Source organism: Nipponia nippon, unplaced genomic scaffold (genome assembly GCF_047370975.1).
Source record: "Nipponia nippon isolate SJK-2023a ecotype South Korea unplaced genomic scaffold, ASM4737097v1 scaffold_4, whole genome shotgun sequence".
In the NCBI taxonomy this organism is placed as follows: domain Eukaryota; kingdom Metazoa; phylum Chordata; class Aves; order Pelecaniformes; family Threskiornithidae; genus Nipponia; species Nipponia nippon.
In genome coordinates, this window is record NW_028262358.1 from 62,045,957 (window position 1) to 62,073,291 (window position 27,335).

The following is a 27,335-nucleotide window of genomic DNA, read 5'->3' on the forward strand; positions in this document are numbered from 1 at the left end:
TCTAACTCCTACTGAAATGAAACCAAGCTATTCCATTGACTAAGAAAGAAAAGCTGTGGGCTTGAGGCTATGAAGTTCAAGATGAACACGTTGCTGGCACATTTCTGCATTTGTTAGAGTAGAAAACAACATGTGTACGTTCCTAAGACCCTTCTGACCTCCTCACTTTGGGCAACCTCACATCTCAGCATTTCAATAAAGCCATGAGCATAAGAAAGCATGACTGAGTTTCTTGGATCCAACCCATATCTTAAGTGAGTGATCTAAGACATCACACGTGGAAGCTACTTAATTACGGCTCTTGCCTTATTTTCCCTTATTTCCCAGCTACACTGAGAGAGAGCATTCCAGAGCTTTTCAAACATATGTATATCTCTCTGCAAATGACACAAACTGAGACTGATTATGTCCTTTGACAATACACTAGAACAGGTTACCGTTGAACGTATTTGCAGGATATAAGGGACTGAATCAACAGCATCTCTCATTCTTGTTGCCCTTTTTCAAGATTCCAAGATCCCCTCAAATAATACCTCTCAAAAATAAGGGATTTCATTTAGCTTGGGATCAATCAGGCAGTGATGAAGATGGTCTTGTAAGTTAAAAGAAGGCCTGGACCAACTCTGCCCATCATTCAGCTATCACCTGAACTCCAGTGGACAAAAAGCTCTAAAGCCTGTTAACCATGTACAGCTCTTCGCAGAGGCCAAACCATTCCAGTGCTGCTGAGATCATTCTCTTGAGCTTTAAGTCTTTTTCTAGAGTACCTGAATGAATTGATGAAATACCATTCTTAGAGGTAGGCTGACTTTCTGGAAAGAGCATGGTTGATCTCTCCTTTTTCTCTCCCCTCCCCATGCTGGCTAATGAGCAACAGTACCATCCACTTGAGCTCCGATCTTACAGAAGGCCTGTGTTCTAAAACAGCTGGGCAAGGTACCTTTTGAAAAGCCATTGATGAAGAAGCACCAGTAAAAATGCGAGAGCTCAAGGCCCCAAGGAGGTGTGCAATGGACATTTTGATCATTTCATGCATTCGGGGACTTCCAGATCTATGGCATGCAAAACACAACTAAGAGCAAAACACAGAAGGGTTAGCCAATGAAACACAACAGAGTCAAACAAAACAAACCTCCAAAATGTAGACAGGAGTAACAAATACACACATAAAAACAAACAACAGTCAGAGCATGAACTCAACTTTCTTGCAGGAGTTTAGGCAAGCATGGGAAGGCGCATACAAGATTCAGTCTATTTTCAATACTTAAGCCACAAAATATAGTACTCTTCATGTTGGATGCTTCTGTAACTTGAGGCTGATAATATTCAGAAAGATTTGGAGTGCCATTGTTTTGTACACGTGAATTGAGAATGATCAGGCAGTGCAAAACAGCCTTTTTTGTCAGAGAGAGTCCTCAGGAGAGTTCTGTCAGCAGTGCAGGCAGCACCTTTCCAATTCTGCAGTGGCTCCACTCTGCTACAGAGGGCAGGCTAGGAAAACTAAGGGACTGACTTGGAAAGAAATGCCAAGCACTGGAGCAGAAAGCTCCTCTCTGCCACCTTTCCCTTAGAGCAAGTCAGAAAGATAAATGCTGAGGGTAAGCAAATGCTGAGCTCAGAAATAATTTTCTGTTTCCTACTGCTTATACATTACAGAATTCAGATATAAAGGCATATTGAGTCCACCTGTTACAGCCTTTGCCTTACCTAAAACCTGGCCAGGAAGAACCTGAGGAAGCATGTATGTGCCTAATGGGACCTGCTAATTAGAAAGACCCAGGCATTCGCTGAGACAATATTTTCTTGAGGTGCGTGGGGAAAATAGCTGTACCTCCAAACACTCCAAATAGAAACATGCATGCTCTGTATTTCAGCTTGTTCCAGTTCCCTGAAGGAAATGAAAGCTTTGTTTGCTTTCTGGCACATCTCATCAGCCTGCATCAGAGCTCCTGTTCATTTTAAAAGAAAAAAGACAAACTATCATCATACTAACTTGTACCACTATACTAGCAAAGGTTTTTAAGAGCCAGGCTAGCCATTCGGGAATGAAAGTGAAGGGCAGCCACCAAGAACAGCAGGGTTTAACTCCACTCTATGAAAGAAAACTGCCATTTTTCAGGATGCTTTAAATTAATAACAGGCCTATTGTTATTCAGATTTACAGAGAAAACAGAAAATATTATTTCTGATACAGCTCATAGCACACAGACCATGATTGACGGACCATTTTCCCCCAGTCTTAGGCAGTGCTCTTAAAGACTGAAATCTAAAGGGTTTAGAGCCATTGAATGCTTTTCCCAGCAAGTATTCTGTCTAAGGTAGAGCTCTTTAACCACAGTAAAGAGATGCACTAAGCTGAATTCATCAGCTTTTGCCTTGCATGTTAGAAATTCTGCTGAGAAAAACTGCAGCAGGGGAAACTATCTGTATTTTCTTCAGTTTGGGACACTGACCTAAAGAGGGTTTAGTAAATCTTAAAAAGTTGTGGCTTGCTCTAAATACCAATTCAGTTAATCCTTGCTGCAGCATCTACAGGTGGGGCTTACAAAGACCTCCAAAAATAGCCATACCTTATAGATTTGGAAGTCTCACATAGCACAAGAGAAACCAAATTCTAAGCTGTGCAGGGCATCTGGAATGAATACTACTTTTTTATCCTATACATGTTATATAGAATCATAGAATCTATCTATCTATATATATAATATATATATTATATATATATATAAAGTCTATATATATAACATACATATAGAATCGTCAAGGTTGGAAAAGACCCTTAAGATCATCGAGTCCAACCATTAACCTAACACTGCCAAGTATACACAAACTGTTTATGTTGTATCCCTGCCTTTTAAAGCCCATTGGTTACAAACAGGCAGCTGTTTTCTTTGGTTCCCTGTTATCTCTACAACCCCATTCTCAGCTTCCAATGGGACAATGCAAGGTCAGTTTTATTCCTAAAATTAGCAAATACTGTAACATCCAGGTAAAGTTAGCTTATTTTCACATGGGATTTTTCTTTTTGCCAAAATACCAAAATTTGAGAAGGAAGATGTCTCTAAATGTCTACACACACTTGGAGTGTAGGACACATATATAACCTTTACATTGCTCCATGGACATTAGCTCTCCCCGTACCACATTAACAATATAATTTTATAATATATTGTGCACACAATAGCATGTGCTGCGCAGGAGGATTAAGTGTTCCTGTGCATCTCCTCTAACCTAAGCAAACACCCTCGTGGCTTGCTACACACCCTACTAAAATTATCACCCACCTACAAAGGCTCACTTAATAGACCTGCAGGTATGTATTTCTACAGCCAAAGCTCCTTTGCAATTTAATTCAGACTAAAATCTAACAGAATAAAGAGAGAAGAGTTACTAATAGCACCAGGACAACACCATGCATCTAGAGGTGTAATAAATCTTTTACTTGGATGTATTAGGAAAAAAGATACACACAAGGCTAACAAGGCACATCGTGGCACTTGTGCTAACATGGCACACTATGGCCTACACACCGCTCTTGAGGAAACTTCATCAGTTTTAGACTTGCACCAAGTAAGGAATCAGCACAATGCTGTGTTCTAAAGAACTGAAGGAAATTTTTCTATTGCAAAAGGCAAAGCAAAGTAAATATGAGGAGTGGTAAATGTGCAACGCTGTAGTATACAATTGTCAGTCAGTTTCCAAAAGTGCCTTCCCATGCAAGCCCATCAGCCCTGCCCAACTTGCAGCTATTTCTTCACACTAGACATAAGGTAATACCAGTTCTTAAGATGGTAAGAGTGATTTGAACTAGTTCAGTTTCAGGGTATGTATGGAAGACACACTCTAGGTAGTGGTGGAACACTAAATGACACAAACAATGGTACAACGGTGGCACTTACCTCAGCAATCTTCAACACTGAACTCCCATTCAGCTCAAATGTGGAGGTATATGTTATACAGAGCAAGACCTTGAATCAAAAGAGAGGGAGAAAGGAAAAAAAAAATAAGATTCATTTGTTATTGCCTCCCCTCCTCACCCATGTGCTTTTAGCCACAGATCCTTCCATTTTCAGACCAGACATCAGAAGCTTCTTAGCACCACGTGTTACTGGGATAACAACAGCACAATCAAGTTGCTTCCTCCCGAGAAGTTGCAACTGTTGGCCCCAGAGGTACAGCTCAATGGATTATTTATTGTTGTCTCCTACGTCTGACCACGGAAGGAAAGAGAATCCAGTGATCAACTCCGGCCTTGGACTCGATGGCCAGAGTCCATTCATATTTTATCCACAAGCTTTGCATGATTTATAATCAGTCCTTCCATTCATTTCTATCAGTATAACAAAGGAGGAAGGAAAAAATGCATACAGATTATTACTTAGGTGACACAGATACATATGTATTATGTGAAACAAGCCATTAATAACTGTTTGACATGAGGATTTCCCAGCCTAGGGTATTTCCAGTAAGTGTATTATAGTCACTTGATAACAAGCAGCTAAAAAACAATTCATAAGCCCCAATTCATGAGGGAAGGCTTGTCCTGTCTTGAACTCTGCAGGAGGAATAAGAACTAAAAGCCCCATCCAACACCTTACTTTGAAGAGAAGGGGAGTGGGAATGTGATGTGATCTACCAGGGGGTAGTGTGGTTGGTGAGTGGGGAAATGCGGTGAGAGGTGCTGTGGTGGAATGCCTGTAGTGTCTGGAGATGTCCTCCCTCCCTCCCCATCTCCCTTTCCAATCCCTCCAGCTCCATGGAAGACTGAGAGAGTCTGAAGTACTTACTGTCCTCTCCCCTTCCAAGTATAAAATCCCCCCAATGCCAGAATTTATGCTTTGCTTGGTCTGAAATAGCCTGAGGTTTTGGGGATAAGCATACCAGGAAAATATCAATCATGCTAACACTAATGTATTGGTCCCTACAACTTCCTCAGCACCTAAGAACTACTGTTCTCTGCTTCACCAGGAAATTCGGGGCATCAGGTAAGTTAACATTACTGACTGTTAACCATTTCTTTTATTTATTACATGCTTCTCAGTGGTACTAGGTTTTTATTTTATGGATAGGTTCTGTGACAGCTGCTAATGCATGACACCCTGGGGTAATCTCCTTAGCCTAGAAAGCAAAACAAATAAACAACTTTGCCACAGCTTGTCTGATCAGAACTTGCAAATAAACAAAAAAAAAAAGGAGGCAAAGGGATGCATGTTTGGGGAGATTATTAGGTCCCCATAAAAGCGTCATTTTTCTGACCTTTATGGTGTTGCACAGTTTCCACATTACAGTGGAACAGTAGAAAATTGTAATGTAACAACAACTAGAAGCAGCAAACTAGTTGACCTCTCAAGTGCAAGCTGTATCTTCTCTCCAGACAGTGATGATCTCTAAAACCATCTCAGAGCCTTCATAAAGAACAAAAAAAATGCTGATCTGCGGGTTAAGAGAAGCAGACTACTCTAATATAGCACCATTTAGCATGCTGCAGCCACTGAACACCCATCATTACTATTGAATCTCATCTTGGGAGAATACTCCTCTCTGCAGTTATTTTGCACCAGGGAGGGGGGAAAAAATCCATTACTGGAAAGCACGCATTTAGTAACTGTAGGGGAATTCGAACTCTCCGTATAAGAGAAGCTTTAAGCATTAGTTACTTGCTCTTACAGGTACAGAGAGACGTGCCTGCCCATGGCCGAGTGTGCCATTTTTCTGGAGAAGGACATAAACAAACACCTTTGCATTTTGGCAGTCAGACTGAAAAGTTTCTATGCACTGAAATGCACCGCATCTTTACAAACATTTTTCTCAGCAGAAAAACTGTATTTCACTACAGGTTGTCACACCTTACTCCAGGTTTTTTTTGTTTGCTTCTTTTTTTTGTAAATAAAATACCAGTCAGGAGCTTGATCCTATTCTTACAGAAGATGTTTCTACTATAAAAAGTATCCCAAGAAAACCATTACATAACGGCAATTTTACATTTGTCTTTATACGTTATTTTGTCCTGACTCTCACTCAGTCCTTCATAAATGGAAGCTAAGTAATTTGGATAAATACTACAGAGAACAGAAAAGGGCATGCTACTCTTCTGAAGTACAATAGTCCTGGACTATAATCTCTTTTTCAGATATTTAGTATGTAGCTTTAGAGCAAAGCAAAGTTTCTGAACCAAAATTGGTTCAGTTTCCCTTTTCTGTGAAATGGGCAAAATGGATATTCTCATCTTAAAAGTGTTACACAGCCTACCTCAGTATTACAAGGAGAGATAAAAGCTATAGAGCACTAACACCTGAACTTGCCAGAGAAGGAAATCTGTTTCTAATTACAAATTATCAAGAATGCTGCACTTTTGTATTTCTTGATACGAACTCTGCAAATTTCTCTGCAACCTGCTGCATTTGCTGGCACATGGACAAGTGCCAGCGAGGAGGAACAGCGATACCTTTTTCCCTGTCCACAGAACAAATCCTACAGAGTAGCTGAAAAGTAAACAGTCAATTATAAAACCCCTCAATAATCCCATTTGGTTAATAAGTATGTAAGTTATAAGGGTTGTTATTTCCATCTGCTGCTCAGCCTACCCCTGCAGAATTTAAAACTGAACAATTTTTTTTTTGCACTAAGTGAATTCTAAACTACTGGTCAGCCTTGCATCCAGCTGTTGGGCCCCACCTTGTCAGCTATTAACTACCCTGAAATTTTATTGACATTTCTAATAGTTGTGAGAGCTCAGCAGCTGACTAAAAAACCATATTCAGTATTGAAGGAAAAACTGTGACTTGTACTCTCCACACACTGCTGTGTAAAACACAGGTGTAGCACACAGTTCATAAACTCAGAGACAGATAACTGTCACTTCCCACTGACAAATCTCTTCTGATCGTGCTAAGAGCCAAGATGGACAGCCAGGCCCATGACTAATCTTATTCAGCAGTTTGCATGTCCTGATTTTCCCTGCTTGTAAAACCTCATCTGCTTCATGTGATTTTCTGCTCTCTTGTACCATCTCGGCTTTGTACAGTTCGTTAATACCTAATGCTTTCCACAGACCAAAACCTGGAAGCCATATACTACAATACATGGAAGTACACACCAATTTAGGCATTCTTACAAGCCCTTGCTCTTCAAAATCTCTTCTTCCTCTCTCTCCTTTTTTTTTTTTCTCCATTTCCTACCTTTATAGAGCTGAACTGTGAAAACTTAGTACATATATGCCTAATCCTTTCTGTAACAAGTGCCAATAACCTGCTTGTAACAGGTGAACAATAGAAAAGTCAGATATCAACTGCAGTAAGGAAGTGATGATCAAAACCTTGCTATGAAGCAAGAGGGAATTTCAGCAAAAAGACTGCTAAGTTTTGACTGCTACTCTTTGTATAAAATGAGATCTGGGACCCTACTAGCTAGAGAAAGGGCATATGATATGATGTGATCAAATGACAGAAGCATAAGTTATCAGCCAGCATATTCTTGGCTTACTCCACTTGCTACCATCTTCCCTCACAAATCATTTGCGAGACCTGAAAAATGGTCTCTGACCAACGCACAAGACTGCTCTCAGCTATGATTTCCATCAGTGCTGCTGCAGGGCTCATTTACAGTCTTGGCGATGCTCCAGACACTCAACTCGCGTGTCTTCCCATTTATGTGGAACAAACAGGAAGACAGCAGTTTTCTCTTTTAGATTACCGGATGAAAAATGGGATTAAAACCAAACAAAGAAAACCAAACTTAATCATTCACATCCACTAAAAACACTGAGTCCCCAGACAGTATATCCCATAGGCTGCTTAACTACTCATCACACTAACTGAAGCGCAGTCTGCATTTAAAAAAATTAAAGAAAAGAAAGATAGGTTTTCTTGGGCAATGACATCTTGTTTTTGCAACCACTCGTAGTGGAAGCAGAAACAAAACTACAAAGCAATTCCTAGTAACACCTTCAGTACAAAACAAAATTGAAAATCAGTTTTTACTGTATGTTACCGTGATGAGATCTTAATTGGTATGGACTCTAAAACACACTTCTTTCTTTTCTTTTTCTTTTTTTTTTTTAAAGAAGGAATTAGATGACTGCAGATATAGTTTCAAAGTCACAACCACCATGATGTTTTAATTGGCTTGCATTATCTTGCAAATGCTCAGATGAGATCACATTTCCATAAACGGCTTATCCATAATGAAAGTATTCATTTTAATTACTGTTGACGCTCTAACTGTCATGGAACAAGAAATACAATTCCTACTCCCTGGAGTCCCAGGGTACCAACTGTAGTATAAGAGCACATGCATGGATAGTTTTCACAATAAGAAGAAACAAAACAAAACAAAAACAACAAAAAGAAAAGGTGCTTCTGATGATATAATGAAGGTCAATTGACACAAAAGGTACAGGATTTGAACTGCAATGTAATTAACCTGACATTCCAATGTCTATCCCATATTTTAAGAGAGGCCTTTTAAAGAGGGAAAAAGAGGAAACATTTTTAGATTGTAAGCCTGCTAAGTGTTGCTAGCCAAGTTCCTCAAGTGCTTAGCATATATTTGTAGTAAAAGGCAATTCTCACATTGAAGAGCTTATGATGGAGTCACATCAAATAAACAAGGTGTGTAAGAAAGCAAGTAGTATCCCCCAAGATGGAGAAGGAGGGAAAAGGTACAAAACTTTAAAGCAACTATAATCTGTCGTCAACTGAGGATGCTTCAGCACTTCACTTGCATTTAAGTGCCAAGTCCAACACCCATATGCTACTGCTATCCTTTTTCTGTTCCAGCACTCAAAGTCCCACTGGCAAAATCCTCTGAACATTTGTGTTTCTCCTAGCTGGGATGCACGTAGACACTTCAGTCCTTAGAGTGCTGAATTTTGCAGCCACCTCTAATCCCTTTGTGGGATTCATAAAGGAAGCCTTTGCTGACTTATTTTACTTGCAGGCTTGTAAACTTGGATGCAATGTACGCTCGGATGAAAAACCCAGCCAGAAGACAAAGCAGGACAACCCTTTATCTCGTTCAGTAATTGACATTTAAAGCAGTCATCCTGTATTTCTGCAAACTAGTTTGGACAGAAGGTGTCCTCCTATTTGGCAGAATAACTAGTAAACTGCTCAGGTCGCATTCTTTGGCCTTGAAGGAAAACAAGGGCAAGAGAAATGAAGTGCATTAATGAACTCAATTACATTGTGTCACGACGTATCACTGTACAAAACAGCAGATTTTAATTATGGAGGGAAAGGAGACAGTATCTCCCATGAATCAGTAAACCCATAAAATGCCTTGCTCTCACAGCAGCAACTGGCGCTCAGCATTATGAATGCACCAGGGCTTCAAACAAAAGGACTGTATCTGATATAGAAGAACCTCACACGTTATCAGTGGTGGCATGCTGAACTCCCAGAAGACGATGCCCATTAGTTTACTAGACTAAAACAGAACTAGTGCTGAACACTATTTATGGTGGTATGGAACCAAGTGAAACTTCTGCTTATGCAGTACAGTTGTAGAAGGGAAAGAAATTATTTAAAGCAATTGTTTAATAGATATTTAACAGGTTTTCTTAATGGCTCTGACAGGGGCTTTTATCTTTAGAATTATAGCACTAAAAGGCAGGAAAGATTTAAAAAAAGGCTGACCAGCACTGCTAGGATGGCACTTCACCCTTCACAGGTTACAGCCTATTTAGGTATACTGCATTACTTTATGAATTAGAAGATATAAATCTGAGTAAAACAAAACTGAAAAAGGACAAATACCAAACTGAAAAATACCAACACAAAGTTTAAAGAGTTCTCAAATAAAAATGAAGTTACATGCACCCACTACCAAAATGATCAGAAAGGATGTCAGCACCTGGGTGTAAGTAAACCCAGAGCTGTCGAGGAAAAAAGAACCAGTATATCCTCTGGATGGAAAATTCTGACATTTATTCTTGACGAGGGAATTTTTTGGACAGGGGAGAGGGAAGACAACTCCCTTACCCTCAGATACATGCAAGGTTCCATCAAAACTACATCAGGGAAAATTTCTGTCTGGCAATGTACTTTACAACAACTAATTTAAAATTACTGTTTCAAGTCACTAGATTAATTGGCAAGAAGATAGTCTGAAGACAAGCTATGAAGTGGCATCCTACAAACTGTCTGGCCTGACAGAGGATTTCACCCTATCCCAGACCATCTCCTGACCTGCATCCAGGAAAGAGATACTAAAAAGCCAGATAAGCTGGTTTTGTGGTCGCAACATCAACCACTATGCCACATGAAGCTTCATATCTTTTTCCTATCTCACAAGAGATACGCAGGAGGAGCTTTAGGGAAGAGGTCTCCCAGGAGCTGGCTGGCACTGTCAGAATAACTTACTGGGACACAAATTCTCTCCTCAGCTGTCCCCAGAACCAAACAGTGTCAACAGCTATAGTGGCAGCAGCCCTTGTCGTGGGAAGCTCATAAGCAGAGAAGGTCTAAGCTGGGTACATGTCACCTGTGGCACATCTGGAGTATGTGCATAATTGCATGTAAAAACCATGGCAAGTGACCCTTCCATGCCACTGCTATGTGGCCAACTTGGCTGGCAGAACTTGGCGCTGTCACCTGCAGTACGCAATAATGTCTGGCAGCAGGGAAAAGATTAAATGGCAATATATGAAAGTTAAACGGTTTCTGTATTTGGTTTTGTGATCATACAATGTCTTTCCAGTTCACTTTCTTAATGGTTAAGCAATCTCCAGGTTCTTGGTATATGTCTAAGACTAAAGAAAGTCTGTAAGAACTTGTACTTCCCCTCCATGCAGGATAGGTGTTAAATTACACTTTCCAGGGCTAGGGACTTGCTACTTTCCACGTAGCACTGGAAAACCTGCAGGTATGATCCAATGACTCATTGCTTGCATATGCTGCACAACAGATAACAGCTCAGTAATAAAAATCCAGCACTGCTTGAGTTTCTTCATTTCTGAAAAATCCGCACTGTTGCAAAAAAGAATGCCAGCCACAAGTACTCCAAAATAACAAAAACCCCTACATGAATAGCAAAATCTGTGCAGTATTAATTCTACTTCTGAGTATGTATACTGTAATATAGTGATCACAGTGTATCACAGGTAATAATTTCCCCCCCACCCCTCACGAAAGAGTCATTCATCAGGTAACCCGGAAAGAAACCTGCTGCTGAGTTAACCTGGAGTAAAGAACCCTTCTGCCATCCATCCATGATCGCAGGAGGAATGACCACAGAGGACGAAAGACAGGAATCTTGCCTTCTTACCCTTCCTATGATTGCCTCAGCCCCAGGGTAGACCATTCCTCTAATTCCTGCTTTTTGTGACCGACCCCAATGATTTTGATTACACCACACCATGTGGGACAGTTCCAACACAACAGAATGAGCACGTTCTCTGTGCAAAAACACTTTCATAACCTCACAGCTGAGGGAGTATTGAGAAAGTTAAAATTTTTGCATTAGAATTTCTTCAGGCAAGAAACTAAGCCTACTTTTCTACTCCTGCAAACCTTTTAAGAGACACGACCAACACTCTGCTTAGATTTTTGAAGCCTCATGGCTGCCCGGATCCACAGAGGTTGTTCAGGGCTATGAATTCAGGCACAGAAAGCTACTGAGGAAGAACCACAGATCCTGGAAAGAGGCTGGATTTTTGAGACTCTGCATTCAGTACTGACTGGTTTAGGCAACTCCCATCCACTGTCCATTTGGCCATATCCAGGCTGTTACCATTCTCATTCTTTTGTACCCATTAAGGAGAAATCTCAGGTATTTAATTCAAGACTGTGGATTCTGCTATGACAGCCAGGCACCTAAGAACCAGGGGAGTTCTTTAATCACAATCTTAATTATGAGTACTAGGCATTTCCCATAGTTCTAATTAATTTGGGAAAGGATAAGCTTATCTTGAAACACACAAGGTAGGTCACTCAATCCGCTGGAACTAAGCTGGTTACTTATAACTAAGCACACACATAAAATGACTTTAAAAAGTCACCAGCAAAAAAACCCAAAACAGAACAGTTGCAAATGATATTCTATTAAGCATAACCAAGTTGTATGTGGAAAGATACATTTCATAAACATCAACCTTAAAACAATGAGAAGATACATATATTTGTGAGTGTTTATTACAGTGATCAGCTCATTTACCAGTATCCAAGAAAAAGGTGCAGAATATAATCATCCACAGAGGCTGGGACTTTACAGTTGCGTTCTGTCAACATTTTGGATCAAACAGTTTAGAACTACTTTTCAAATACATAATATAGTTCGCATTAGGTCAGGACTATCTCCCTGAACCTGTAACAACACGGTTGTGCAGAACCTAAAACAGGTCAACTATGATGGTTAAAAAACTAAGAACAAACAAAAAATTGTTCCCAAACTTCCTACTACTCCTTGTAGATCTTCAATAGTGACCTTCTAAGGTGCTGAGTAATCTGACACTGTGACTGGGGCCCTATCAACTGAATTAGTTATTACAGAAAAAAATTAATAAAGACTAGGACATGGCTCTTAGTACTCAAAGAATCACTTTGCATCTTTAAAGCATTACAGTAGCAATCTTAGAAAGAACAATCGCAAATACCTAATCTAAAGACAGCATTTCAGAGGCAGAGCTATTTGCTCCATTCTGCCTCTCCTTGCACAAGCTAAGTTTTACCACAGAACTCTAATTCAGATTTTAGTTCTGAATATATCCAAAATGAAAACAGAAATCACAAAAAAAGCTGTCTAGTATTATTACTGGAGAGTTCCTAAATGCTGTATTAATGGACCAGTGAAGAGACAAAGAGAAAAGATTGCCTTAACACAGCAGATTTAGCAAGGGTTCATTAAACCTCATTCACAGATTAGAAAGACTTTTGGCTGACTCGTCACTGAAAGCCTACAGAAAAAAATCATAAAGATTTTGCCCATCAGCAAGCAGTACACCTAATCCACTAACAAATGTAAGTTGGAATCACTGGAAATAAACTAAGCTTTCCTAAATGAAATAGCTGTTTAGTCATGGACTACAGGTAAATAATGAGAATTAGAAGAGTCTTCTCTCTCTGAAGACACTTTGGAAGAATATTCTTTGGTACCAGAAAATCCTCAAGTTGATCTCAAAAAACACCACAAGTAGAGCAGCCACAAATAGTGTGTGAAGTCTTCTCAGAGGTAATAAGAAACAAAGCTTGGAAGCTCCACTGACAGAAATGTTACATATATTTGTAACATGTCCAGCATATCGTAACACCATTCATTAGAATAGTAAAATAAAGACCAAATATTTAAAAAGACGTTAAATCAGAAAATTGAGCTTCCTTCATAAAACATAATTATTCTCATTCTTGCTTGAAGATTTCTGTCTTGCTAGCTGTAAACTTCTTGGGAAATCTGGGCACAGACTGAACTGACATGCACGGGATTATATGACACGGCTTTATCTGTGACTGAAGAAAACAAAAGGAGGCAGTAGAAAGGGAAATTTTAAATAATCAATCATGCCTTTCTTTTTAAAAACTTGTTTACTGTCAGTACCTGTTACATTACAGTATATCTAGTTTATCTGGAGAGCTTATTTCTGGGTGAGGACTCATCTACTAATTTGCAATTATTCATTAAACTATTTTTTTTTTGTTATTTGCGAATAGCATTATCACAGTTACATAGAGATAGGTACTGCATTATTAAGAAGGTTGTCAACTTATAAATGAAAGTCACCATAACATTAGTGAGAAGAGAAGGGGGAAAAAAAAACCAAAAAACAAAAACATCCTTGCTGTTTTGGATTCTTTCCACCCTCCCCACTTCCGTCATAGTTGGTTTCACCTGCTTCAACGCCACAGTTATGTTCAAAGTTGAATTCCAGTTCTTCCAGGAACCTTTCCTGGAGGAACTAGATTTTAGGATCAGGGTTACAGATGCAAAATTACCAAAAAAAAAAACAAAGAGAAAAAGTAAAAATCACAGAACCGTTGAAGTTGGAATGGACCTCAATCCAGAGGCTCAGCTACAGATTAGTTTCCTTTTCACTGCTGATCTGACCATATCTGATAGTGCTTTTGTCAGTACTACATGTTCCTGCAAGCAAAGGTCTAATAGCATGAAGCAGAAGTACTTCAGCCATTTTAAAAACATCTGAAACCAAAATTTAAAACCATCAAACCAGGAAAGAAATCAGGATCCCCCGCACTCTACAACCAAACCCAAACCCATGATATTCATCTTCAATCCAGAACATGTCCGCCTTCTGCTGCAGACTATCTATTTGCTCATTTGTCTAGTGCTTAAGGTCAACAAATGTCCCTACTCCTCAACACGAGATATGCCCTTGCATTTCCCTGAATTATAACATGGCCTCATGTCACACAACAAAATTCTTCCCACTTCTGGGCCAGCCATATTGCATGACGGTAGTCTAAGGCAAGTGTTGAATTACTGCCCCCCTTATTTTTTCTATACATCTGCAACTGCATAAATAGAGCAGTGAGTCACTTTGGTGCCTCACTGATAAAACACCAAATTTGATTAGTAATCAGTATATCTCTTCCTTCCCAACTCACATAAATATTGTAAAGAAAAATATACAAGTAAAAATATTTAGATTATGCCATTTGAAACTGCAATTAAGGTATTGACGTATTACAAGAAGATCCACAACAAGGCATTGTATGATTGTGTGATTTTCCATTCCCTTGATACAGTCAGCTGAGCATAGTAAAAACACAAACCGGTATTACATATATTAGAGGGCTTTTCAGTGTGATAGCAAAGTATCATGGCAACAGCAAAGGTGAATGCTAAAGTGACCTTGTGTCAGATACACTGCTCCTTCTGGTCACACTTTCTGGATTATCTGGTTTCTCGGTATCTTTTAATATGATTTAAAGCACTTAAATAACCTCAGTTTAGTCCCCAGTGTGAAAATACTAATAAATCTCTGCCATAAACTGTATCAGAGGTACAGAGAATACACAGACACCACAGTCACCGAGATATTCTAAAGAAATACAAGGCTCAGCAGTTAAATAACATGCAAGTCTGAATGTGAAATGTGTACACCCCAGAAAGCTTGCTTTACTATGTGGGAAATCAAATGCAGTTAGCACACCTGTGTTTGTTATAGGTGCCCATTCACCTCACAGAGAAATCGTAGTCTTTTCCCCTTCCTCACTGAAAAGACCACTGCCTTCTTTTGGGCACAAAACTGCTGTTGACATAAAAATTATGCAGTGCTTAGTAATAATAAGGGTGTCCTGCAAAAAGATAAACAAGGACTTCAGAGTATCACTTCTACTCTGGAATTCAAGGGGGGAATTTCCCTACATAATCACTCTATATGAAACACCTAAGAGAAAGGTGCAATCCACAACTGGCATTCTGAATAACTAGAGATGCTGGCAGCATTCCCTAACCAGGAGTTTAGTTTAATATTTGCTTATTATAAAAAGTAAAATTCCACTTTAAATCAAAGTTTATAGAAAGAATAAGAGGTACCTCACCTAGCACAGAGGAGAGAGGTATTGTGAGAGATGAAGGCTTTGAGTTCATCTTTACAGCTGCATTTGGGCAGGATAAACCTTCCCTGGCTGCCCAGGATGCACTCCAGCACAGTCCCCAGCCCTGGCCCTTAAGCCTGAACACTGTCAGTGTGCTGTTTTTGTGACCCTCCAATCTGCGAATCTGTAGAGCACGCCATGATACTCACACTTAAAAATAAGGAGGATTTGGTACCTAGCCATAAACTACTGAGTGCCGTTCCACTTTTACAACAGTGGCCCCAACTGCTGGGTTTTTTCAGTGACAGAAGAGGTCCAGCTAGCTTCTCTCCATTTATTTTCAGCAACCATTAGCTACCCTATTCCTTTCTTGCCTAATGCTCCCCCTTTACAATAATATTTGACAGGATCCAAAAGCCTATCAAGCAAGGCAACTAACGGCACTTATGCCTCTCTCCTGTGTTCTTCCTTTCGCTGTCAATTCTAACTTGTAGTCACCCGAATATAAAAAGCTTTACAGAATGCTCTCCTCAGCTAATCAAATCTTTTCACACTCACATCTGCAGTACAGGTGGATGACAACAAACCATTAAAATAAATATTCAAAACATTTGTTTTGGATAATATGTTAAGTGTGAATTTCTGGTGTACACCTATTGGGAACAACAGGAGATATTCTGGATAGGATTTAAAAAAAAAAGTTATTTAGGAGCTTACATGCCAGCAGCTTACAGTGAAGTCTGTACTCCTGCACCTCTATTTTCACATCTGTTTTGCATGACTAAAAGCTTTTGTGGAATCTTTGATGGTTGCATTCTTAATACCTGCAAGACTGGTGCAACTGTGCAACAAGTCACAAAGAACCAGGCCGGTATCACTGCTGACCCAGTTTCACGCAAACCTGCTCACACTCAGGAGTGTCCAATATCTGCACTGGATAAAGATGTATTTAATTTCCTCCGGATGGAATAACACATTCTAATGTACAATCATATGCTGACTTGAGGACACATTTTAACAGATCCAGGGATATAAATGCATTGCTGAGACTTGCTGCCTAAAAAACCCGTGGAAGGCTTTAGCCATTCAGTCAGACCTGAGTTAGCTACAACATTTTCAAGTGTTGCAATGGCATCTGCAACCTTCAGGTTACAATGTAAAAAGATCTCTACTTGATTTGACTTTTAGGCAAGGCTCAGATATAATGACGCTGAGGTTCAACTGCCCTGATTACAACATGTTTTGGCCCTCCGGGCTCTTGAAATATTTAAATCAAAATAGAAGTTTTGCTTTGTTCTCAGGATGTAAAGATGTAGCCTGACTTCTACCATACGTGCATTTTGCTGTGCTTTTAGCCAGAAAAGGATTTGTACATTAAAATTTCACTCAGTGGAATGAAGACGATGTTCCCCTTTCTCTGTTGCGCTTAAACTGGAACTGAACATGTTGGGTTTGTTTTTTTTTTAAAGTGTACATAAATAAAATCTTAGGTTTTGGCTTGGGTTTTATGTGGTTTGGTGTTCTGGGGGTTTTTTTTGCTTCTCACATATCAAGACAACTTGAGAAAATACAACTGTACTAAAATACAGTGCTCATGTTCTTCTCAGTGTGCAGGCAATGCGTCACAGATGCATGTCATGATTTCCAAAGAAACTGTGCATGCAGATTCTGAATCTGCAACACTCAAGAAGGTAAAAAGTGACTTGCAAAAAACTACTGCATACCACGACAGACCTGCTGGTTCAGTAATGCTGCTTCGTAACTCTTCCCCTTTCCCACTGCAGAGACAAAAGAGGCAGGGAAGAGGCATGCAGGGTTTGGGGTGCAGATCTGGGTGTCACCAGTTAAGCCTGTACGTGTGCAGAAGCCTGCTCCCATAAAACGGGTAACAGTCCAGGCAAATACTCCTCCCCTTTTTCTGCTGCTAGGCTCGCCCTTCTCCATGTTCTGACACTGAGTCAGCAGCAAAGAGTACAGCTAGTACAGAGCAGTTTCAGAGTGGATAACATGTATTCATTCGAACAAGGCTGTCACATGTAAGAAAGAAATAAAATACCTAATCTATGCACTTAGAAGTAAAGGACAGTCAAGTAAGTAGATCCAAATACATCAATCAGTACTAGGTATAGTGAACATGCAAAAAGGACCGCCAGGTTTGTTCCAAAACAGTTTCGACCAGTGATCAGCTATAGCACAACAAACCCTTTAGTACACAGTTTACACCCAACCATCTGAGAACTATCCACCACTGTATTGCTTCACACAAGGCATTGGAAGTCACTTTTCTATGGCAGTACTGGCAAGTCACGCAACCAACCCAATGACAGGGCAAGGAAATTTGACAGCACCTCCTGGCAGCTGAGCTTCCTAATACATACAGGAGAATACTAAAGCATTTCTAGAAATGGGAGTTTTCACTGAGTACACAAAACAATAATTTCCCTTCTGCACTAGTGCAGGGACATTTTGGTGCCTAAACAAATCATGCTCCATCATTAACATTTTACAAAGAGAACATATAGCTAACAAACTAGAAAGCACCTACACACACACAATTCAAAATTACAAACCTGCACAGCCCACCTCATGAGCACTAAAGCTCAATACCAAACACAAACTTCCAAATCTACAAGTCATTTATCTGTGAACTTCCATGGAGTGAATTGATTGTCCTGTTTTCAGTTTGCTAAAACTGGGTCCACCAGTGCATTGACTCGTAAATCTCCTGTTTAACTCAGGGAAACACAAACGAAGTAGAAATGAAAACAACTGACATCTGCCAGCAGGAAGGAGGCAATCAAGTACTGTCCTAAGGTGAAGATTTCCAAGGCAACAGCTAATTTGTTTGCTAATGCCAGCATTCAGTCACACAGCCTCTGTTGCAAGCACTGATGTGTGTGAAACACTAACCTTCATCACTTCAACCTGCAGGTCTTCGTTGAGCGAAGGAGTCACTTTGACAGCATTCAGCATCTGATTAAGCAACTGTTTCTCATCTGAGTCTGTTTCCACAGACACAAACCTCTCATCAGACAGCAGCTTCTGCAGAGAGAAAATGGCAATGTACAAGTTGAGACAAAACTGCTGTAAACTACTACACCTAAACCTATTGTGTTTGGTACCATGGTGGCTAGGTTTTCTATGTACAAATTTCAAATTGATCCAACAATATAAAATATGAAAGTACAGCAAAACTTGGGAGACCTGTGCCATGACGAGGGGACAGTTAACATCTTTTGAATCAGCTGCCATTCTGGTATCATCCTTCCCCATCCCACTTCTCCAGTGTCCAGAAGAAAGCAGACATCAGTAACTGACACGAGAGATCGCAAACCACTCCAAGTAATGCCCTCAGCAGAACCTCTCAACATTTCAGAAGCGGGGAGAGGGTGGAACCCTCACACGCCCCCCAAACCCAAAACACAACAAAAAAACCCCACTCAGGCTAGTGTCCTGGCCTCAAACTAGTGCTAGCAGATACCCTGCCCCGCAGGAGACAAAGAGTCAGCTATCATCCCGCTCACTCCGATAGGGCACAGAGCACAAGCACTGTGGAGGCGGCACTTCTGATCACTGACAAGATGTGTTTTGTGTCCTTCAGAAGTTGACTAATAATGGATGCAATCCAGTCCTCAGGAGGAAGAGTACTGTCAGCAAGTGACTGGCATGAGGACTGCAAACATACATGGGAGTGCATTCAGTACAGACTGACTGAACTTCTGATCAGTCTAAAATATTCAGTCTGATTTCCTCTGCCTGGAAAAAGCCAATATCCGAGTCAGTACCTCCCAGCATGGCCAGTGGCACTATTTCCTCAGAGTTCTACTAGAAACACCTCTTCCATTTAGTCTATAACCACCTTCATGGGTGCCTCTTATTAGTGGCAGGCATCCTGCAATAGATGTACCCACTCAAGTCTTTTCCCAGCTCCAGTCTTCTTAAAAGCTCTCAAGACACAGCAAAACTACCTTGTCTTAAGTTGTCTTAGAGCATCTCTCTTATGAGGAAAGGCTGAGAGAGCTGGGACTGTTCAGCCTGGAGAAAAGAAGGCTCGGGGGGGAATCTCATCAATGTCTATAAATACCTGAAGGGAAAGTGCAAAGAGAACAGAGCCAGGCTCTTCTCAGTGGTGGCCACTGACAGGACAAGAAGCAATGGGCACAGACTGAAACACAGGAGGTTCCCTCTGAACATCAGGGAACGCTTTACTGCGAGGGTGACCAAGCACTGGCACAGGTTGTCCAGAGAGGCTGTGGAGTCTCCATCCCTAGAGATATTCAAAAAACATCTGGACACGGTCCTGGGCAACCTGCTCTAGGTCACCCTGCTTAAGCAGGGGGGTTGGACCAGATGACTTCCAGAGGTCGCTGCTAACCTCCACCATCCTGTGATCCTGTGGTCTACTTTTGGTAAATCCAAGTTGTATTTCATCTCATTTTTGTGTTTTACCCTATTTTTTAACCTATCTCCATAGCATCAGTTGTGCAGTTTGCTTTTTTTGTCCTTCATAAAACTTCACATATCATAAATGCAGATGAAGGACTGTATTGTTGCCTGGATTACTTTTTTAGGCTTCTAGATAGAAGGTAACACTCTTATTTAAGGTACCATGCTGCAAATCTGCAACTTTGCAATTCCAGTTCTTACAGAACTCAAGTGTATGTGCAGCAAGTTAGAAGAGTGAAAAGATAAATTCTATCTTCACTGAGTGTTCTCAAGGAAGTTACACTACAGTGGACAGTGTGTCATTCATAATTCTTCCACTATTCTTGCTTGATCATCACCCTACAATGTTCTTCTAACAGGCATACCTGCACCGGTACAAGAGTGGACATATGTTCAAGTCCCACTAGTCTACTGTTGCTTTCACTTTAAAAGCAACCCTGCCCCTGCCCCATATATCTGAAACACAGGGCACAGGATCTCAGAGTCGGACCAGAGTGCTACACTGCAAGAATACGTGTCTTCTGGCAGAGCCCAACAATTACAGTAACCCTTCAGAAAGTACCTTTTTTTCTTAGCTAGAGCCTCCTACAACCATGTAGTGACCCAATGCAGTGCACTCTCTAACCAAATGCCTGACACCTCATATGCTGAATTAAGTGAATTTGAATGATACACTTACATCCTTATACTCCCAAAACAACTTCATGCTTGCCCTTTTTGAGGGAGAAATTTCTTCTTGGAAAACGGTGGCATGCATTTTACACCCCAGCAGTGTACCACTTTTCCACAACTAGCATCCCCCTAGTGATAAGTATTTACTGATACATACTCATTTGTCCAGTTAAAAGAAAGGTAAACTGCTTTAGTTTTTATACTGTCAAACCCAAGAGAGTCTTTTTGTTGTTTGTGCTGCACTGCTGTTTTCTTTTGCAATTTCATAAACTTCCAAATCAGATGCTACTCCTACTGTTTCCAGTGTACAAAAAACCTTGGAAAGTGCCCACACATAGAGAATGCAGCTCCCAGATCTTTTATTAACCTCTCCATCTTCCAAGCACTGCAGTCCTCTCTTCTAATCAAAGAAAACAGAAAAACTTGACTCAGTTTAGTTTCTAAGACATTCAGCAATGGCAAGGCTTACTAAGAGTAGCACAGGGGCACACAAATAAGAGTACATCTCCATTTCAACACTGAAAGCCAGGAACTCCCACCTATCTGCAGAACATTTTTAGCTCCTACAGCCTTTACTTGCATCCTAACTTCTGAACACTTACAGCAACATGAACATGATTGTTACGTCCACCCAAGGATAGACACTTTTTCTGCAGTATTTTTCAAAAGAAAAGCCTAGATTTCCTTGACACCCACTGCCTACTAACACATCCCCACTCTAAAGCCATACCTGCATCCCTGCTAGAGCCTGTTGGGCCAGCTTCATGCTCTTCGATTCCAGAGCCAGTTGGAGAGGAAGGAGACACTTCTCCCTGCGGAAAATTAAAAAAAATAAAAGTGAGAGGGAACAATGGAACTAAAATTGGTATTCAAAGGAGTAAAGTTCCAGAAGGGCTGTATCACTTTCAGTAAGATAACACTTGCATACAGTAATCAAGGAGAATTTCACAACTCTGTGAAGCACTTTTACCCTTTAAAGAAAGCTGACATATTTCTTCACATACTGTGAAGAATGGCCTTTTAACTGAAATTTCACAAAATACTTCCAAACTGTTAGCCCTCTGTGTGCATGCATGAATGTGCAAAGCATAAAGAAGGGATTCACAGATCACTAGTGGTCCTTCAACTCTACGTGACAAGCATTACACTTCAGTCGCTTACCTTCTGTTTAATATTCAGGTTGCTAGAAAACTGGTTTCATAATCCACTTTGTGTTAGTCAAGTTTTGGTCATAGAATGTCCCGAGTTGGAAGGGACCCACAAGGACTATGGTCTATGGCCTCCTCTACAGTACAGTGTGTCCTGTCATGTTAGCGCCCTCCAACTATAAATGGTGTAGACAAAAACAAATGTACACTAATGAGTTTGGTTTACACCTGAATTAGCATGTGCTAGAACGGCGACTAAGCTGTACTTTGATTACAGAATAACACCATTTTTAAATATTAAAATAAATCATGAATTAGGACAGTGGTTTAGATGCTTTTGACTCAGTGCTCAGATACTGAATTTTTTTTATTTGGTGATCAAACCAAACAGTGCCTGGAGCTGTGACTTCTCTCTTTACTCCTTGCTCCTTATCAGAGAAGAGCTGCAGCATCTGAGGAATAGTAACCACAAGCCCTGTAAGCAAATCCTATTAGTTGGCAGGAAACTCATTCCTGATCAGCCCATGTCCAACCACAGTCTCCCTGAAGGTTTGCAACACTTCATTAGGTCACATATCATAAGAGGCACTTATCTGTACATACAGAGTCTATTTTTGCATTTGTACAGACATACTTGCTTATGGCAAATCATTCTGTGCCAGCCCTTAAGAATCTTAGTTCTTCAACCGTCTGCACTGCACCCCAAGGAGTCCTTTTGGAATCGCATTAATGCCCTCCCCATGGAGACAAGTATGTGCAAGGTAAGAAGGAACAGAAAACAACTACTTAAGTCTTTTCTTACCCAACTGGAAACCAAAAAGGCCTGAGTTGGTCCATTTGAAGTATTCTTCTTTGTCAAGTCTCAATGCATTCAAACACACACCCAAACCCCCTGTCTTTTCAAAGCAGAGTCAAAGATGTTTAGTTTCTAAAAATATTAAAATGAAGAGTTTTTCTTCTTTGGCTCCTGTGAGCTGCCTTTGACCTGAATTTGCTTACTTTCTCTTGACTCAATGATAAATAGTTTATTTGCCTAAAAGTATATAAAAATAAAAGTATTTACTAACCCTCCTACAATTCTAAAGATTCAAGTTCTGACACGAATGAAATGCATGCAGTAGACTAGCGTGCATACTCTGCTCCTCTCACAAATCCTCCCTTCATAACTAGCTAAGGAGAAGCCCTAGGTTAGAGCATTAGTGATTACTGGAGTTCCAGACATATTGTCAAAGCTACCTAAAGTCACGCTTTACCACAGTCTGCCCATAACCTACCAACCTCCCTGCAAAAATGGTAGTCTACAACCTGAACTTGCTTTTTTAAAAACTTAAATGGACATTACCAAACACTGCCCATCTCAGCTTTGGGGAACCTCGCTTGTAACTCCTTCAGCGGATCCTGCTTGCAGAGGTGACAATGTTCAGTCTGAAAAGTCACCTCTATTTTGGGTGTGTTCCATTGATATTCCTTTCTCTCCACCTTTCCAAAAAAGCACAAATCACAAGCTACACCAAGGGGCACAAATCTGCTATTTGCTCCTTGAAATGCAACCCCTTCTTTTAATGATAAATTAAAGACTTGAGAGTCACAAGCATGGCTCAGTTAAGCAATCTAGCAAGCTCCTGTACTTGGCAAAGACCTATTGAGAATCTGCAGGTCTTTTCTTATTTGTACCTTCTTCCCAGGTTATGAGAATTTGTAAAAGGCCATTTGGCATAACACCACAAGAAGCTTTTTAAAAGAAACATGAATTACACACATTTCTAAAGAACTTGAAGCAGACTACATGTGTATCTTAAAATAGGTTTGTAACTAAAAACTAACCATTTGCTTTATTTTGGATATTCTGAGAAACAGGCAGGCACAAAGCCCAATTTTCTCAGAAGCTCCTTCCTTCAATGTTTCTGGAATCAATTTAACCAGAAGGACTCTTAAAACCTGCAAGTTTCGCATCCAAAACAGCTTGAACTACAGAACATCTAGGAAATATTTCCTCAGAGTGTCGTATCATCCAGATCTACAGAAACTGCCAAAACATCTACTCCAGGGCTCAGACAGTAATCCTCTAGCCAGTACAGAGCTGGCTACCACCTATATGTCTACTGCCAGCTTTGCCTGGGCCTGGAAGCATACACAGCATGCAGGTAAATTGGGATAGGGCTCTCTGGTTTGGAGAGGTGCCACAGCAATACATCTCTAACCCACAAAGCACCTTTAAGTGCTAACTTTGACATTGTGACTTCGACATACTCTCTCTTTTCAAAGTTGTCACTATCAGCCTCTGGGGGAGAACTCACATTTGAAATCAGTAGATCAACAGCTGCCAAAACAAGGTCCCTGTGCATTAACTGGTGCTCAATCAGCCAGACACACACAGGAGAAAAAGAAGAAAAAATATTAATAATAGTGTATAGTAGTAACTGCAGGGATGCTAAAGACTGATGATTATTTAGACCTGCACCTCTTCAGGGCAGAACACCACATTTCTTTTAGACTTTCTACAGTTCACTACAACAGCATATAAACATCTGGGGTATTATTAATACACAAGAAACTTATTCTCACATTAAAGTGGATGGAGACTGGGAGGAGAGGGGAAAGGGAGGGCAGTCATAAGTCACTGGAGTGGATCCAGTTCAGTTTCATTATAATGAAGACAGGTGGGAGCTCCTATGGCTTATGTGTAGCTACCCTGCACATCAGCAGGTTGCCTACCATCTGCTGTCACATACTGCAATGAGCAGAGAACAATGAGAGCTGTTTCTTGAGATACCTCCCAAAACGAAGAGCAAAAACTGACAAACAGGAGGATGGAAATTAGAACAGATTCAATTAGCTGAACTTCCCATCCTTGCTAAAAATCTTTAACTGAAAATCTAATTAAGGTTGCCGCAGCTTGTGTTCCCACTGTATTCTCAGAGAAAATGAACTGCCATTGTGTCATTTCCTGTTCTTGTTACACACTCAGTCAATTAAATCTTTAGCATTTCCATGCTACAGCTATAAAACACCTGCAGAGATACCTCGCAATGTTTGATTAGCTTGAGCATCTTCCACACTTCAGTTCGACCTGCCATTTAAATGCATCATCTGCTAGTATGAGAACACAGAAGGACACGGCAGATAATCCTCAGGCAGAATGGGAGAGGATGATGTACATTAACACAGTTGGTCCCTACTAAGGTCTACCACTTAAGCGCTGCGTTCAATAAGGCTGTACAAGAGATAATGCAGACCAGAATTTGGTCTCAGAGTGCAATGAAGAAAGGGATTGAGGTTTCCTCTCATACCTTACAGCCCTTTTATAATTCCACCCTGTTTTGAGTGGTCCCACACCATGGGATCTCATTGCTTACTCCACTCTGCAGTTCTATACTGTCAAGTGACAATTCATGCAGGTTTTGTAGTGCTACACATGTAAGACATTTTACATATGTGAAGTCCTCAGAATAAGCTGGTGCACATCAATATACTTCAAAACACATTTAAGAATGTTTTCCATTCATGTTACTGTACAGAAACTAGTTTCACACTGGAACTCCTAAGTTTCCATACTGATGCATGCAGGTGTGGACATACATACACATAGTTTTAGGCACAAATACCAACTTAACCCTGAATGAGACGAGTCAAGCACAACACAGAGCAGGCATGAAAGGAAGGGAGCACCTTCGACTTGGAGGAGGGGAAGCTACCAAAAGCTTCAGGATAAGGTATCCTGGGCATTGACAGATGAAACAAACCAAGGAAAACAGAAGCTAGAGGGAAGAAAGAAGTTGAGATGGTGTAAAGAAGGAATGATAGTGAAGAAGAAGGATGTGCTCAGATATGAGTGGTGTACTATGCTGAAATCCACACTAATTGCATTGTTTGCATATGTCCACACAGCAGTGTTCTCAAAACACAGCTCAGTTTATAAAACAAAACAAAACAAAACAAACACACACACCCCCCAAAAAAGGAGGGAAAGAAGGAAAAGAAAAAAAAAAAAAAAAGAGGCACCAATAACAGATCTTGGCTGTAGTGTTCTTTCCCTGACAGCAGAAGAGAAGACAGGGATCACTCTTCACCTGCTGCTGTGGTCACCTGTGCAAAGGCTATGGTCAGAGTCACTGCAGAACAAGGGTCTGGAAGAATGATTTTACAGCACAGAAAGTAATTGCAGAGACATGAAACAGCTTTCCTAATCATGGTGTTTCTATTGAAATCTGGTATAACACATAAACACTGAACAAATGAGTACAACATGATGGCAGCCCCTTCCCTTCAGAAGAAAGAGCACCAACCACCCTCCTGTCCTGACCCAGAAGACCAATTAAAAAAAAATTATATAAAAATATATATTTTAAGGTCACCAGAAACCAGTAGCCATTTGCACTAACAGGCACTCCATTACAGAAAACAGCATTTGGTAAGTGTGGACCTTGTTACGTGCAAAACAGAAAAAGCACAGAGCATCAAGGACAAAGACTCAGTCCTGTTCCTACTGAGGTTACCTGGAGTTTTGTCACTAGACCTCCATGGTATCTGGACTGAATCCCAAGTGACCTGCCCAGGATCAAGCAAAAAGGTCAGAGACAGAACCAAGTGCGTAATCGAGGACCAGTACCTCCAGGAGCACAGGTTGTCCTTCCTGAGCTACCCACTCCATGACTGTCAGCTTCGTAAACTGCAGAATGAGTCATGAGAACGTAAATAGCCTTTATATTCAGCATGCTGGGTTACAACGACCTTTCTAGTCATCCGAGTTTGCCATGGCTCATCAACCTACCTCTTTCCCTGCAGGTCTGTCACAAGGGATGCTATGACAGGCCAGTCAAAACAGACTGCCAAAAAGGGCAGAGCAAGACAGATTACTATTGTAAGTAAGAGATAATAAAAATCTTTCTGTCCTCATTGTAGTGGAAAAAGCCTTTAGTGAGAGAAGAATAATGGCTCATTAATTCACTCATGATGAAAATTGTAACGAAGATAGGAAATGGCCCAATCTTAACTTCTTCTTGTTAGTGCCTGGAACACAGTCTCTTGGCCCACCTTCACCTCCATGATACTGACTTAGGGAAGGGGGAACTATAAATGAAGTATTTGTCACCACTGTAAGAGTTATTTCCCTTCATGCAAATGGTGATAACCATATTAATTTTCAGAAACAGGATTAAAAATAAAGAGATTAAAAATAAGACATCTCTGCATTATCTTCCCCCTGAAAATTACATAGCAGAAGCAAAATTCAGAACCTCGGGGCCTTACCAGCATGTAATTTGCATTCCATAGCATAATTCACAGCCCAGTCAAAGAACAGATAAGAACTTGATTCATGGCTGTTGCCATTTTCTGATACGCTGTTTGTTAGGCAGGATAACAGTCATAGCCAGAGTCTGACATTTTTCAGTCAGAGTAACACTGACAGTTCAGAAGAGCTTCTCAGTCTTCGTAGCTTAAAATGGACAAAGCATCACAGCGTGTAACTCCGTTAGCCTCACCTACTCAAGCAGAAAATTTGGCCCACCATGAGAAAATAAATGGTACAGATGAATTCTCAAAATTCTGGAGGTACTCCCAGCTGTTACCCTTAAAT

General features: G+C 40.5%; 1 protein-coding gene across 5 annotated transcripts in view; it reads right to left on the reverse strand.

Annotated features, from left to right (window-relative positions):
* ARFGEF3 (ARFGEF family member 3) overlaps nt 1-27,335 on the reverse strand; it is a 95,670-nt gene that overhangs the window by 56,532 nt on the left and 11,803 nt on the right. For 3 of the 5 annotated variants that reach the window (XM_087775942.1, XM_087775941.1, XM_087775940.1), the window contains exons 3-5: nt 21,340-21,421; nt 18,402-18,533; nt 3,900-3,968 (exon numbers count right to left, since the gene is read on the reverse strand). In XM_087775942.1, the coding sequence (XP_087632068.1) occupies nt 3,900-3,968; nt 18,402-18,533; nt 21,340-21,421 (283 nt within the window). Of the gene's footprint in view, nt 1-940; nt 1,073-3,899; nt 3,969-18,401; nt 18,534-21,339; nt 21,422-27,335 lie in introns of all 5 variants that reach the window. The other 2 variants (XM_087775939.1, XM_087775938.1) reach the window with 1 other exon arrangement.